At 56.2% G+C, this 15375-nt stretch overlaps 1 protein-coding gene across 23 annotated transcripts in view; it reads left to right on the top strand.

The window, feature by feature from the left end:
• Positions 1-14872, top strand: part of RAP1GAP2 (RAP1 GTPase activating protein 2) — a 54964-nt gene extending 40092 nt beyond the window's left edge. For 18 of the 23 annotated variants that reach the window (XM_038158348.1, XM_038158346.1, XM_038158361.1 and 15 more), the window contains 19 exons: positions 82-291; positions 714-817; positions 1300-1378; positions 1762-1815; positions 2064-2147; positions 3022-3122; positions 3760-3889; positions 4062-4217; positions 4685-4756; positions 5158-5244; positions 5448-5582; positions 8471-8608; positions 8957-9075; positions 9205-9318; positions 9785-9902; positions 10384-10504; positions 11662-11741; positions 11899-11934; positions 12687-14872. In XM_038158348.1, the coding sequence (XP_038014276.1) occupies positions 82-291; positions 714-817; positions 1300-1378; positions 1762-1815; positions 2064-2147; positions 3022-3122; positions 3760-3889; positions 4062-4217; positions 4685-4756; positions 5158-5244; positions 5448-5582; positions 8471-8608; positions 8957-9075; positions 9205-9318; positions 9785-9902; positions 10384-10504; positions 11662-11741; positions 11899-11907 (1911 nt within the window). In that variant the 3' untranslated portion in view covers positions 11908-11934; positions 12687-14872. The remainder of the gene's footprint in view (positions 1-81; positions 292-713; positions 818-1299; positions 1379-1761; positions 1816-2063; positions 2148-3021; positions 3123-3759; positions 3890-4061; positions 4218-4684; positions 4757-5157; positions 5245-5447; positions 5583-8470; positions 8609-8956; positions 9076-9204; positions 9319-9784; positions 9903-10383; positions 10505-11661; positions 11742-11898; positions 11935-12686) is intronic. The other 5 variants (XM_038158338.1, XM_038158344.1, XM_038158342.1 and 2 more) reach the window with 4 other exon arrangements.
• Positions 14873-15375: the final 503 nt, after the last annotated feature.

The raw sequence follows: 15375 nt of genomic DNA, 5'->3' as shown, positions 1-15375 counted from the left end.
GCAAAACATGGAGCAATGAGCTCTGCATCCCTCATCCACACCCCTGTCCTGCCTGAGCCCTCACGGCACATGTCTCTGCAGATCCTGGAGAAGGGTAGCCCATACCCGCTGATCATCCTGCCCCAGTTTGGGGGGTACTGGATAGAAGACCCAGAAAACCTTGGCACGCCCACCTCATCTGACAGCAGCATCTGCGAGGAGGAGGAGGAAAACCTCAGCCCCAGCACCTACGGCTACAAGCTGGAGTGCAAGGGAGAGGCCAGAGCCTACCGCAAGCATTTCCTGGGGAAGGTGGGTTCCTCCAGCCCACGGGCTCAAAGTTGCACACCTTTGACTAAGAAAACTCTCCACTTGAGAGCAAACTGGGCAAGTTTTACCATTTCCCTGTTTGCAGGGAATGGAGGCACTGCTGGGTTCCCAGCATGGCAGTGAGGGGCACACATGTGGCCTTTGCCCCGGGCCCCACAGCCACAGGTCTCCTGTGACAGCAGTGGGGATGCTGGCTCTGAGCCTCCTGCCCCTGGGGACCTGGGGCTCAGCCAACGTGGGGCCCTGTATGGCAGCCCCTGCCCTCTTGCTCACAGCCCCGCTCCTGGCACGGGGGGCAGGGGGGGTGATGGGAGGGTGCTGGGGCGGCAGGTGAGTGCCCAGGCAGTGTCCCTGCCATCGGCGAGTTGCTTCCCGGCTGCTAACATGCTGTTTTCTATTTTTAGGATCATTTAAATTTCTACTGTACAGCCAGCAGCCTTGGAAATCTGATCCTCTCTGTTAAATGCGAGGAGACAGATGGCACAGAATATTTAAGGGTTATACTCAGGTACAGAAAAAAACCCAACTTTGTTTAACAAAATATTCTCTCTTTGGGAGTCCCTGGTTCTGTTTCTACAGCAGGAGCTTGAGCTGGACTGGCAGCATGTGGAGGGGGTCTGGGTGGGACGGGAGGCAGTGGCAGCATCCCTATGTTTCTGTGCTGGGACTGCCTAAACCTGATAATGAAGGTGAGACTTTGATCTGTCGCTAAACCCGCTGGAACTGAACGTAAACCTCTGTGGGTTTAATCCTCCCTGGGATAACACCAGCCACTTCTCTCACCATCCCTCCATAAGCTGACAGGACCCAGCATGTCTGAACCATTGTGTCATTTCCCTGGAACTATGAATATTTTAAGAGATGAGAAGACAAATCGAGCCTTTGCTCACTAACCAGCCCAACAAATGCAGCACAGCTGTGTTTCCCAGCAGCGGGTGTTGCTTCGCTGCAGACACTCTGACATCTGCCTGCTCTTTGTTTCTTTGCTAGGTCCAAAGTGAAGACACTGCATGAAAGGATTCCATTGGCAGGATTCAGCAAACTCCCGAGTATCCCCCAGATTGCAAAGGTGAATTGCCTGGCTTGGCTGGAGCTCGTGCAGCAAAGCCTGGGCCAGTGCACCTCAGGCAGTGCTGGCACGTGTTGGGCAGCAGTGCCTGGGCTCTCAGGTCCAGGGGCGCTTGGGTGGTGCTGTGTGCTCGCCCTGCTCTTGGTTTCCTGCTGGTCCTGGGCAAGGGAGAGAAGGTGGCCCTCATTTGGCACAGAGGGACCTGGGACTTGGCTTGCTGCATCCTCAGCTGGGGCCAGCCAGGCCATGGGGCATCTGAGAGAGAGGGTGTGAAGTGGGGAGCTCCTGCTATTGGAGGCTGTATTTGGCTTCTTTATAAGACATTCATGGCTGAAGTTTTGGCCAAGGACCTGGCACTGACTGCTCTTTCCCCTTGCCCACAGGCCTTCTGTGACGATGCCTCTGGGCTGAAGTTTAACCCGGTTCTCTACCCCAAGGTGAGGTAACTTGCCCAAGTTGGTTGTGTGTTCTGCAGGGACACTGACAACCACACCCAGGGCCAGCGTTGAAAACTTTTAGCCTAATTATGTGGGAATTTGGCTTCTTACCCCCTTCCACTCCCCCGATGCTGCCCAGCTGTTGTTGTACCCTGCTGCAGCTCTGGTGGGCTTTCCTCACCATGGATCTTTTGGCCATCACATTTTGAACCACCAGATGAAACAACTGGCATTTTGCTTTCCTGCAGGCATCCCAGATGATAGTGTCTTATGATGAGCATGAGGTCAACAACACGTTCAAGTTCGGTGTGATCTATCAGAAGTTCAGGCAGGTGAGTTGTCCCCACGCTGCTTTCATGGAGCGTGTCCCTGTGCACCAGAGATCCACGTTTCACGAGCACAGGCTCAGCTCTGACCTTAATTCTGCCACGTGCAGCACCTCGTGTCACCGGATGTCCTCACTGGCTGTCTCTCATTGCTCGGAGGTTTTCCCCACTCATTAAAAAATGATGTGACTGAAAAGTCTCAGTATGGAAATCAGCCCACAAGCTGCTGTAGGGAAAAGCGGATGTGAAAGTGGATTTTAGCAGGCGTGGTATTTTAATCAGATATATGTTTAGACAGCTAAACAGCTACGTTTGTCTGGAGGGACTGCGGGCTCTGAAGAGAGGCGCTTGCTGAAAATGCTGTCATTAGCAGGGGGACTCTGGCTGGGGAGGGCAGAACTCAGCCTCAGAACTCACTGAGAATTAAATTACTCTGGCAGGCACTCTACATGTTGCATTTTGGGTTGGATTGAGTGACTTGTGCAAGGCTGTCATTAGGGTCTCATTGTTTTGAAATACAGCAAGCAGGAGACAATTAGGGATTTTTCAACAGAGGATTCGCTTCTGCTTTGGTATTTGCTGGAAATTATCCTAAGGTCCTTGCTGGGGCTCAGAAGAGGCTCTCAGCAGCTCTGCCCTAGGCTGTCCTGGGCTGTGCTGAGCGGGCTGTGACAGCCCACGGGTGGTGCTGGTGGCTGGTGGTGAATGTGGTGGTGCCAGCCTGGGGAGCAGAGGTGGGGAGCAGCCTGTGGCTGTGCAGGACACCATGAGCAAGGTGCTGGCCAGACCCCAGGGACCCCGTGGATGGAGCTGGGAATGGCAGGGGATTGGACAGGCAGGGAAACTGGGGCTGTCAGCACATGCACCCTGTGTTTTGTAGACCCAAGAGGAGGAGCTGTTTGGCAATAATGAAGAGAGCGCTGCCTTCAAGAACTTCTTAAGTTTTCTGGGAGACACCATAACTCTCCAGGACTTCAAAGGGTAAGTTAAATAAAAAGGATGATTTTACAAATACATTAACAAGAGACCATGTCATATGTAAAAATATCTACATGTGAGAACAGAAGTCATCTCGCTCATGAGCGGGATGTGCGGAGCAGAAGCAAATATAGTTTTGGCTTGTTTTTCAAAGCTGGGGGAGTTAAAAAAAAAATTTGAGCTGCCAAGAGAGAAAAATTTCTTTTCCTGCAGCTTTGAGGTTGTGATAAAATCTGGCTATATTCAGCCATAGATGGAAGGCAGTCTGTGGCCATGTGCTGCGCCCGGTGTCGCGGCTCAGCCACGGGTGCCTCCGGGGCAGTCCCTGCAGCTCCCACCGTGCAGGCAGAGACCTCCACTGCTGCTGAGGGATGGTGAGGCCACGGCTCGTGCCCATGGCTGTGGTCAGCCCTGGCTGGCCAGCCCTGCTTTGTGTGCACCCTGTATTTCAGGCTGGTGACAGCGATGGCTGGTTGCAACACATGACGCACGGTTTGTTCTTCCCCATTTGCTCGCTGCTAGATAAAGATAAATGAGCTGGGCTGTTCCATCAGCCTGTCCCCTGACAGCCGCTGGTGCTCTCTGTGGAGCTTTCAATTAACATCTCTTGGTTTCTCTCCGCCTTTCCCTTGATCTCCAGTTTTCGAGGAGGCCTGGATGTCAGCCACGGGCAGACGGGAGTGGAGTCTGTGTACACGGTGTTCAGGGACAGGGAGATAATGTTTCATGTCTCTACAAAGCTGCCTTTTACCGAGGGAGACACGCAACAAGTAAGAGAGCTGTTAGCTTGTGCAGAAGGGTCTGGGTGGGGATGCCCTGACGCTGCCCTGCCAGCGCCCCGGCCCCGTGGGAAGTGGCTGCTTGGCTCCCAGACTGCCCCTTGCTCCTGCAGGAGCAGAGCTGCCTGGTGTTGCTGACCCAATGTTCTCCCTTTCGGTTTAGCTCCAGAGGAAGAGGCACATTGGCAATGACATTGTGGCAATTATCTTCCAAGAGGAGAACACGCCGTTTGTGCCAGACATGATTGCCTCCAACTTCCTGCACGCCTACATTGTGGTGCAGGTGGAGAACCCCGAGGCGGATAATACAGCCTACAAGGTGAGGGCAGTCCCAGGGTGCACCCACCCAGTTTTGCTTCAGCATCTTTTGACAAGGGCATGGAGTGACAGGACAAGGGGGAATGGCTTCCTGCTTGGAAAGGCAGGGTTAGATTAGAGATTAGGAGGAAATTCTTCCCTGTGAGGATGATGAGGCCCTGGCACAGGATACCCAGGGCACTTACCCTGTGCTCAGTGATGCAGTCAGTGTTCGGCCTGGTGGGGACTGTACCTGTGTGCTGAGTGTGCACTCAGGTGTGTTATGTATGCACTGTGACATAATGTGTGTATACAGACATCAGTACATAAAATACATGTTTGTAAAACAGCTCATTTGTTAAAGAGTTTTGATGATCCTCAGCATTTGAATGTGCCTTGGAACAGTCTGACATATCACCTGGGTGTAGGTGGCATAAACCCTGTTATCCTGCTGCACCCGTGGGAATAACATGTCTCTTGACTCCTCAGGTGTCAGTCACAGCCCGGGAAGACGTTCCCTCCTTTGGCCCACCCCTGCCGAGCCCACCGGTGTTCCAGAAGGTAGGGGCTGAGAGGGAGGCATGTTCCAAGCTATAAAAATGTAGATGTGCGTGTCTGAGGTGTTTCCAAGCACACTGGCTTGGGGAAAACAGGACTTCTGGAATTGACCTGCATTAATTTTGGTTTCCATTGAGGCCCCTGGTGTTTATGGTAGGGTGAGTGGCCATGCACCACTGCATGGTTTACTTGAGCAAGGCGGCAGCAGCAGCTCTGGTGCTGAGGGGCTGTGTTGCTGCAGACGAGCACCTCAAACCCACCTGGGGTTTTCCACCAAAGCTTCCACATCTGGAGGGACTGCCAGGTGCTGCGAGCTTGGGGTTTGGGTTGGTACAGCTGTGGTACCAGAGATGCAGAGAGCCCTAAAATGGTGGGTGTTTTCTCCCTGGGTTCTGTCCCTGCAGAGCCCCGAGTTCCGGGAGTTCCTGCTGACCAAGCTCATCAATGCTGAGAACGCCTGCTGCAAGTCCGACAAGTTTGCCAAGCTGGAGGTAACGCTGGCCACGTGTCCCTACTGCAGCGGCTTCGGGAGTTGTCCCACTCCTCCTCAAAGCCGCCTTTCCCTGCTGAGCTGGGTCAGTGCTCGCAGGGACGGGAGCGTGGTGACCCTGCCCCCGGGGAGGCACGGCTGCTGGCCTGGGTCGGAGCCCCTGCTCCTCCCTGCAGCCCTGGCTGAGCCTTGGCTCCCCCGCAGGACCGGACACGGGCTGCCCTGCTGGACAACCTCCACGACGAGCTGCACGGGCACACGCAGACCATGCTGGGGCTGGGCCCCGAGGAGGACAAGCTGGAGAATGGGGGCCATGGAGGCTTTCTGGAGTCTTTCAAGGTAAAGCCCTGCCCTTGCCAAGAGCAGAGCTAAAATGCACCTGGGGTTGGCAGAGTGCAGTTGGGGGACAAGAGGTGTCCCCTGAGGGTAGGGCGGCAAGAGGAGGTGGGGGCTGCTGCCACCACTGCCTGCTCAGCCTGCCAAGTGCCCAAGCTGGTCCCAGTGGGAGCAAGCAGAAGCTGGCACGGTTGCATTCCTGGTGAGTGTCCCCATTGGAGTGACTTCTCCAGAGCTCCTGAGCATCCCTCTGCCAGTGTGCTGCAGCATTTTTTGTGTCCCCGGAGGGGTCTCAGTTCAGGCCCAGTCCCCTGCCACAGAGTGTGCCTGCAGCTGGGCTCTGCTGTGGCAGGACATGTCCCGCTCCCGTTGTGGCTGCTGGCTGGCACCGCTGGGGGACAGGGATCAGGAGGGGTGCCTGGGGCAGCTGCCATGGCAGGCGGGTGGGCGTGATGGTCGTTGTGCTTAAAACACAAGACAGAGAGAATGTGCTGGGTGTGGAGTGGGGAAGTGGTGCTGAGAGTGCCAGGGAGACGGCGTGAGCGGGAGGGAAAGCAGGTGATGTGGGCTGCAGGGAAAAGAATGGGTCAAGTGCTGCGGAGGAAACTCTGAGCAGCCACTGGCAGTGGGGACAGGGACTGGCTGGGGAGCAGGGACACCCCTCGAGGTGGAGGGGCAGCACCTGAGTGTGAGGGTATGAGCCATCGCCAGGTGTCTGTGGGGCAGCTGCCCTGCAGCACGGATGGGGGCTGGCGCTGGGTGGCTGTCACTGGCTGGGCAGGGGCCTGTCCTGGCTGTGCCTGCTGGGACAGCTCCTGCTGTTATCTCAGGCACGGTTATTTCTGTAGCACAGGGAAGTGAGACTGGTGGATGAGCCGCCTCATCCTGTACCCGGAGGATGGGGCTGGGGAGGAGGGGTGCACAGCTCCCCAGAGCCCGCTGCAGAGGCTCGGATGTGCCCTGTTCCAGTGTGAGACGTGTAGGAAGGGCACTGCTGTGCAGTCAGTCACACATCGCAGCGTTCTGGGTCTCAGCGCTGAGGTGGAGCAGTGATGTCCTGGCACACTTTGTGTGTGTGAGGAGACACACCGTGCTCTCTTGGCATTGCAGGGAGTGCTGGGGTGGGAGGTGAGCCCCGTGGTCCGTGTTGGGCGCCTCGGGCCCGCGCTGCTGGGCTGCCTGCTGGCTTACGTCCTGCACCGCGCGCTCTCGGAGTGACCGGGGAGCACCCGCGCCGAAGGAGGGCTGCAGGGGCTCACACCTGGCCCCACCGTACAGGAGGGCTGCAGGGGCTCACACCTGGCCCCATCGTAAAGGAGGGCTGCAGGGGCTCACACCTGGCCCCACCATAAAGGATTGCTGCAGGGGCTCACACCTGGCCCCATCGTAAAGGAGGGCTGCAGGGGCTCACACCTGGCCCCACCGTACAGGAGGGCTGCAGGGGCTCACACCTGGCCCCACCGTACAGGAGGGCTGCAGGGGCTCACACCTGGCCCCACCATAAAGGATTGCTGCAGGGGCTCACACCTGGCCCCACTGTTAAAGGAGGGCTGCAGGGGCTCACACCTGGCCCCACCGTATCTCTTTGCCCGCTGCCTTGCACCCACGACCCATCCCCTTGGCCAGGCAATGGGGGCCCAGTTCTCAGAGGCGAGCAGAGCTCAGTTCTGCTGGGCTCTGAGTGAGTGAGAGGTGCCTTTGCCTCTTCTGCGGGGAAAGGAGCCACTCCTCAGGGCTGGGGTGTTGGGGAACCCCTCAGAGTTGCCCAGCCCTGGACAGGAGCCTGCAGAGTGTGAGTGCCTGTGGCTGCTGCTTCGCAGCAAAGCAACGGATCACTTTTACCTAAGAACAACATCAAATTGTGTATGAACGCTGCTGACCCCAATAAATTCAGCCTGATGGACTCTTGCTTGATGTTCGTTATTGGCCGGGCAGGAGGGGCAGTTGGGGCTGTGGTCTTCAGCACTGGAGGCTTGGTGAGAGCTCAGGGCTGCAGCTTCCTCTTGCCCTGGTACAGGTCTCTCTGTGTCTCCATGCCCCCCGGAGCCAGCAGCAAACAGCCTGCACCCTGCAGAGGCACCCTTGGGAATTTGGCCTGCCTTGGCTCATTTACTCTTTAGTCTGGGCTGGGCTTCAGGGGCTGGAGGAGCCGTGGCTGAGGGGATAGCTGAGAAGGGAACAGAGAAGGTTGCTGTTGAGAAGAGTGAGGGAAGGGGCATGAAGAAATGAAGATCAGCAGGAGCAGGGAGAGCCTGGGGCTGCCATGGGGCACAGCTCACCTCCAGTCCCTTCCAGAGGTGGACTGACCAACCCAGAAGCCACAGCAGTGATTCAGGTTAAATGTATTCTCAAGCAGTAGCTTGCTGAAGAACAGAAACACTTTTATGTGGCTGTGAAGCCTCCAGCTTAGGGGCTGTTTTGGGACAGGCTGGAGAGGTGCAGGAGAAGTGCAGGAAAGGCAGGAGAGCATCTGTCCTCTCTGAGTCCAGGCAGAATTGTGGAGGGTGTGCACAGAAACATGGCTTATGGCTTGGCTGTGGTCTCCACTCCTGCCAAGGGGTCTGGGAGGTTGGCCAGGCAGGAGGCAGGGCTTGGGGCTTGTGTCTGCATCTCCTGGTCCCAGAGATGGAGTCCTTGATAGCACAGAGCAGTGGGGGGAAAATCTGATCCTGTGGTGGCTGTGGGGCTCCCCAGGGGCAGCCCATGCCCAGCAGCACCTGCCAGGGCTGCTGCCACGAGCTGTGCTGTTGTTGGGGGGTGCTTGCTCTCGGGGAGCCATAGACAGGCTGCTCTCCCTTGTGCCTGGGGAAGACCTGAAGCTGGGGAGGATTCTGGGGACAGCACCCTGCTGGGTGGTGCTGACCTGCTGTCCCCTGTCCCCTGTGCCACAGAGAGCCATCCGGGTGCGCAGCCACTCCATGGAGACGATGGTGGGCAGCCAGAAGAAGCACCATGGCAGTGGCATCCCAGGCAGCCTCAGCGGGGGCATTGCACACAACAGCGGCGAGGTGACCAAGACCACCTTCTCGGTGAGCATGTCCCTTTGTCCCTCTGTCCCTCTGTCCCACTGTCCCTTCCTCTTCCCACCCCTCCACAGCCCGACGGGTCACTGTGTTCAGCTTGGCAGTCCCCTGCATGGGCAGCGAGGGCCAGGCTGAGGGGCAGACTCGAGCAGGCTGTGGATTTGGATGCCTTGTTCAAGTTGGGCTCATTTGTGGAAGAACCAAGGATAAGCTTCCTGGGGTTCTGGCCCCAAAGTGAAAGGAGATAGAAAAGAAGTTCTGGCATTATGGGGTTTTTAGATGTGCAGGCGGTGCAGTTCCTCGCAGCCCCAGGAGAGAGCTGTGCCTTCAAACCCTGTTGTTCTCTGCTCTCAGCCCCCTGTCCCAGCTGTTGCTGCCAAGAACCAGTCCAGGAGCCCCATCAAGCGCCGGTCAGGGCTGTTCCCTCGCCTGCACACGACATCGGAGAGCCAGGCGGAGAGCAGGACAAGGTGGTGAGTCCGTGGTGGTGCCTACAGAGCCTCTGCCATTCTCACAGTTTGTAGTTGGTGTTGGGTACTACAATTTGACCATATCTGTAAAGTCTCTTGTATAATTTGTGCGACCTGTCTGTGTGCCCTCAGTGACAGTGTTTCTGGAGCCCAGAAGACGCCAGATTTGGGACATTCTTCCCAAGAGATGAAATCTGAAACCTCATCCAACCCCAGCTCCCCTGAAATATGCCCTAACAAAGACAGGTGAGCCAGGAGGAGCCCATCCTCCTTCCACCACAGCTCAGCAGACGTCAAGGAATTTGTCAAACAAAATCATATCTAAATTTTACTGTAAATAAGTTTGATATTAAGGGAGAAAAGATTCTGGTGATTCTTGAGCACAGCTCCTTTTTGGTCTTTACAAAGAAGAGCAAATAGCAGCGTTTGACCGAGGCTGCCCGAATCCTCAGGACATGGAAGGCTGCTGTGCCTGTTCCTCCCTGCCAAGGCGAAGTCAGTTCCACCTAGGGTTTCCTGCTGGGCACCCACCCAATGCCTTATCCCACGCCTTTGGAAGTGGTTGTGTGCTGAAGCACCCCAAAAGGTTCATTCCTTCGGCAGCACTTTGCTCCGGGGGTGTGCAGGAGGGTCTGTCCCCCTGTCACAGTCCAAGGGACACCCTTCCCTGGTGACAGCCCCGCGCCCTTCCTTCCGTTCCGCCTCTCTCTAGGCCTTTTATCAAGCTGAAAGAGAACGGGCGGTCGAACATCTCCCGTTCCTCCTCCAGCACCAGCAGCTTCAGCAGCACGGCGGGGGAGAGCGAGACCCTGGAGGAGTACGACAGCGTGGTGGGTACCAAACCCTCCCCGTGGCACGTTCCCCACTCCCCTCGGCTCCCTGCTGCCTCCAGACCCCCGGGCTCTGAGGGGGGATGAGCCTGCAGCCCCCGGTGCCTGCTCATTGCTGAGGTGGGGAGGCTCAGCCCATCTCTGGCTGTGGGGAGGAGGGTTGGTGTGTGGTGGGACATCGGGCTGCTGTGGCTGCCGATCCCTCGAGGTGTCTCAGGCCAGCTTGGACAGGGCTGGCAGCAACCTGGTCTAGTGGAAGGGGTCGCTGCCCATGGCAGGGAGGGTCTTCAAGGTCCCTTCCAAACCAAGAACCCAAACCATTCTGTGACTGCGTGGCACCCCGGCGAGCCTTGGAATGCCCTGGGCACGGCTCGCTCTGCCCAGGCCAGTAGCTGCAGTGGGCACGGGTGCAGTGGGGCACTGGCAGGGCGTGGGGGAAGGCCTGACTGCAGGAAAAGCCATGTCCTGTCTCTGTGAGCAGGGAAGCCAGCCCTCCACGGCGTCGCCATTCAAGCAGGACGTGTTTGTGTACAGCGCTTCGCCCGGCAGCGAGAGCCCCGGCGCGGGGGCCACCCCTGTCATCATGAGCAGGAGCCCCACAGGTGGGTGACACGCACGCTGGCAGAAGGCACCGGCTCTGCCTTTCGCTCCTGGAGCCAGCCAAAGCCCCTGGGTTCCTGTGGTGGTGCGTTGGGATGGAGGAGCCCCCTCCCAGCCCTGGCGAAGCCGAGCTGTGCTTGCCCTGGCAGGACGGGCGCCCACGGGGTGTGGGGCAGCCCCATCCTGACAGGGCTGCTCTGCAGAGATGGCCCCATGTGCTGTGGTTGCTTCCGTGGGGAATTGGTTTCCTTTCTCAATTAGAGAGCAGAGGTGGCTCTTGCTGTGGCTTTGTTCCCTCTGTCTCCCCTGACAGGCATGTGCAGTAGTCGTGGAAACTCTGTCTCCAGAGGCTGAGCCATGACTCACAATTACTTAATCAACAATCAGCTTCCCGTGGTCTTGGCTCCAATCCTCTCCTGCCAACCCTCTCACCAACTCCATCCATTTCAGCTGGATGATTTGCACGGTGAGGTGCAGCTCAAAAGGGCCAGACAGGCAGGAAAAGCTCTTTGCTGGCCCATCCTGTGGTGGCGGTGCAGCGAGACAGGGGACGGCCGCAGTCACCCCTCGCCCACAAATCCCCATGGCTCTGGTTCCTTGAGCCACAGAGAGCCTGCCACAAGGCACCAGCAGCCGCGTGGAGACACACTGTCAGCTGAGGAGCTGTTTTTGAAACAGCTGGGAAGCACCAACAGACCCAAACAGCTCTGTAACTGGGAGTGTTGCAGGCAAAATGGGACCACGGAGTGCAGGCAGGCTTCTTGTGTCTCAGCACCCCACGGGTCCTCCTCCTTACTTCGTCAGTGATTTTCTGAACTCTTAAACCAGCCTTTTTTAATGCTTGAAGTGTTTATTTTGTATTTTTCCTGCCAAGAACATGAAAATCCACCCATACATTATATGGATCAGTCATTCCTTGTAGCCTTTTCAGTGGCATTTCCAGGGGAAGGACTGTGAAATGTAATTAAGCCTCAATTTGTTCCATCACAAACACTTAATGTACAGCTTTTGCCAAACATTCAGCCAAGGCAGACTAAATATTGGTAGCACTCCTGACAGCCTATTAAAGTGCCTAGCTGGGCGAGTGCAGCCAGTACTACAGCAAATATTTTTGTTCACAGTTTATTATTTTTGTTCTTTGTTTGTCCTCTCCCTCCAGCAGATCTAAAGAACAGAAACTCTCCAAGGTCCAACCTGAAGTTTCGCTTTGACAAGCTCAGCCATGGCAGCTCCAGCATGGTAGGTGCCAGGGCTCTCACTGTGGGATGCTGCCAGCGTGTCCTCCCTGCCTGGCTCTGGGGGCGGCTCTGGGGCCATGAGGGAGAAAAGGGAAGGGATTTTGTGACTTCTTGCCCCTCTGTTTGCAACCCACCCCGTGTTCTGTTCTTTCACATAGAGCCACTAGCAGGAGGAAGTCATGAACTTGTCACAGGTGAGTGTTGGTGTGTTTTGTATTGTGCAAAGAGGCTCTTTGGGGGCCAGCTGTGTTCAGCCAACCCCGGCTGCTCACTCTGCTTGCTATTGCTTATGGGTCCATCCTGTGCCTTAGAACGCCTCGGATGCTGCTGTAGGTGGGGCAGGGAAGGGGCAGGGATCCCTGGCAGTCTGCACCCACCAGTGCTGCTGTTCCTTTCTGCAGCACCGTGCTCCTGCACCTGCTCCCAGGGTCAGGCGCCCCAGCCCAGCAGGCTGCAGTTTCCCAGTTAACCTCTGTCGAGCACTGCTGCTCATCTCCAGGTGTGCTGTGCTGTGCTCTGGGCACTGGGGTGGAAAGGCAGTGCAGGCCCTTACCCATTCCAAAAATCCAAGGGGAAACAGAAGATACGGGAGATGGATTTCATGGGCAGAGGTAAAGGGAACTCAGTGGGATTTACCTGGGTTCCTTCTGTTCCATGAAATTAAGGGTGTCATGAGGAAGATCCAAACTGAGCAGAAGAGCCCATAGAACTTGAAATGAAAGTTACATTTCTGAAAGCATGGGTCTCAAAAAGCTGGGATTTCCACCCAGTCACTGGGTTTCCTTCTCCCACAACCTGGGAGTGATGGGTGGCCTGGCGTTTTGGGGAAGGGTACTGCCGTGGCTTCAGCTCCCTCCCTGGGACAGGTGCTTCATAGCCAGCACCTCAGGGCTGGGAATATTCTCCCTCCACACTCCTGACTTTTATCCTTTTCTTCTTTGCACAGAATGTTTCAACAAAGGGAAAAATCTTCAGCACCCCATGGACCACGCATGCCCCGGCTGCGGGCAGCAAGGTGCCCTCGCCCGCCACACCAGAAAAGAGCTCTCACCTTGCTGCAGTCCTGTCCTGGCAGGGAGCAGCCACCTTGTCACCCGCTTGTCCCCCTGTCCAGTGCACGCCCTGCGTGCAGGAGGGGACGTGTCCCTGACTGTGCTGCGCACGTGGCAGGGCCATGTCCCCTGCTGGTGCTGTGCTGGGTCACCCTGTGCCTGCCCAATGTGCTGCAGCTGGTGGGCACCGTCCATTTCCCCTGTCCCTGGGTTGCCTGGCAGCTCCTTTGGGGCAGAGGGGCAGCAGGAGAGACCTCCACATAGTTTAGGTCCCTCCATGCTTTATTTGCAGTTATCGGGGGGGAAACAGGGGATTATGTTTGTTGTTTGAAGGGTGGGAGGGTGAGGCCAAAGTTAGGGGTTAGTGGCTCTGGGGCAGTTTGCCCTCCACCATTGTTTGCTGTTGCTGTTCTCTGGAGAAAATGGGGCAAAACCTCCCTGGGGGGGCCCTGGGCAGCTCTCCCTGGAGTGGGGTCTGCAGGGTCTCCCCAGCCATCCCCCAGCTCCTTCCTACACCCCAAAACTCTTGGGGCAGAGGCAGCCCCTTGCTCCAGACTTGCTCAGTTCCTTGCACAAGAGGCAGGTGAGTGACTTGGCCCAGGGAGTGGAGCTGGGGACAGCAGCCACTCATCCTCCTTGGCAGGTTCATCCTCCCTGCTTTGTCCCTGCCTGACACTGAGCACAGGCCTGGGAAAGGTGACCTAAAGCTAAAGCTGTGCTGTATTACAGCTTTAGCTTTTCTAAGTACTAGAACTGGAACCAGAGGGGATTTACCTGGTGGGCTCTGCTTTGCCCTATGGCTTGGATCACCAGGCAAGCAAATGCATAAAACTCTGGTGATTTGTGAGGCATTAGGCTGCTCCAGCCCTTACAGAGTCTGTCCTGCTGCTTTTGAGCAAGCTCTTGTTGTTCTGAAAGGATTATAGATTCTGTAAGGTAACTCTCCCATAATGCCCTTTCCCAGAAAATACCTCTCTCAACATGCCAAGAAATCCTTTTGCTCTTTTATGGAACTTCACGTGAAGTTTCCTGAAGCGTGTCCGTAAATTTCACATTGCTTTCAGATTTCCCTTACCCATTTCCTGGAAGACAGGCCTTGATGCTGCAGTGATATTCCCCCCTGTCCCCCCAGCCTGTGACCTTTGGGCACCCTCATGAAATCAGGTTCTCAGTCTCAAGTGAACACAGTTCTTCAAGTTTGTGATTCCTACTGAAAACAGGACTTTGAGTGCCAAAGCCACCTTCTTCCAGTGGGTGCTGCAAGAGGCACAAAGCACCTGACAGAGGTTTCAGAGGCACAATTGTGCTCCTGGGCAGTCGCCGTGGCTGTGGCTGCTGCTGCTCCCCTCTCTCTGGGGAAGTGCTGATAGGATTCATCCATCACCTGCCCTCCTCCCTGTATCTCCCGGCCAGAGATGAGCCCAGCCCAGCAGATCGTGCTCTGCTCTCCCTGGTCCTGCAGGGAGCTGCTCCCCCAGAGCCTTCGGATCCGGTTCACGTAGGTGCTCTGCTGGTGCTGGAATTAATCCATGGGGGAAGGCTGTGGCTATGATGGGGGCACCAGGTTAAAGAAGGAGAACAGTTGTGAAAAGGCAGGGAACAGTTTCACCGGCCCCAAGTGCTGTGTAGGACTAGTTAATATCAATAACTCCCATGGGGATGCTCCTCCTGCTCCCAGCCAGTTGCATTTCAATAGAGTTTAAGCCTTGAGTTTCCTTTGGAAGAGGAGCATGCAGTGTGCTCAGCCCAGCCTGTAGCTGTAGGTGTCTCAGGATCACACACTTTGCTGTTCAGCACTTGTCTGATGATGCTTCAGTAGCACTTTCAAACCGCCCCCAATTCTCCTCTGAGAAGCTTTGGTCTGATTTCCCGAGGCTGCACAGTGAAACACTGACTGGTGCAATGACTTGCTCCCAGGGTCTGCTCTGGGTTTTTTTCCTCTGAGAAGTCACTCGGTTCTGTAGATGTTGTCATTCCTGTGGGTGTTGATCTCCGTGAGATCTTTCAGCCGATGATGCAGTGGCTACTGTCAGCTGGTTTGCCATTTTTGGTTGTTTTGTTGCCTTTTTTTTTTTTTTTTTCACTCGAAACTGTGGCTTTCCTTTTTGACCTGATTGATTTGGGAATTATTCGAATGGAACTACCAGGCAGAACAGTGTGAAGCCTCAGGGAGAGTTGCCGTGCTCTGGGCTTGTCTGCGCTGCAGCGGCGGGGCCGGGCTCTGGCAGGAGCCGTGCCAGCGGCTCCTGCGGGACATTCCCAGCAGCACTCCCGGCCAAAGGCCCGAAACCCGCTGTGCATCCTCCCTCCAGCAGCTGGGTTTGGCTGCCCCGGCCCGGCTCCCTGCAGCCCGGAGTGCCCTGGGCTGTCCCGGGGCGCTCGGCAGCGCTTGTGTCACAGCCCGGGCGCTTCTGCCCTCCCAGCGGCGGGTGGAGGTGTTCCTGTATATATTCTGCAAAATCTTTTGTGCTTATAAGTGGCACTTGCACATCCATACGTATATAAAAGGGATATATATATATATATATATGTATAAAATATATATATTTATATATATAAAGGGAAGGATCCTTAACTGACACT

This window comes from Motacilla alba, chromosome 19, assembly GCF_015832195.1.
Source record: "Motacilla alba alba isolate MOTALB_02 chromosome 19, Motacilla_alba_V1.0_pri, whole genome shotgun sequence".
Lineage (NCBI taxonomy): Eukaryota > Metazoa > Chordata > Aves > Passeriformes > Motacillidae > Motacilla > Motacilla alba.
This window is presented reverse-complemented; position numbering and strand designations above follow the sequence as displayed.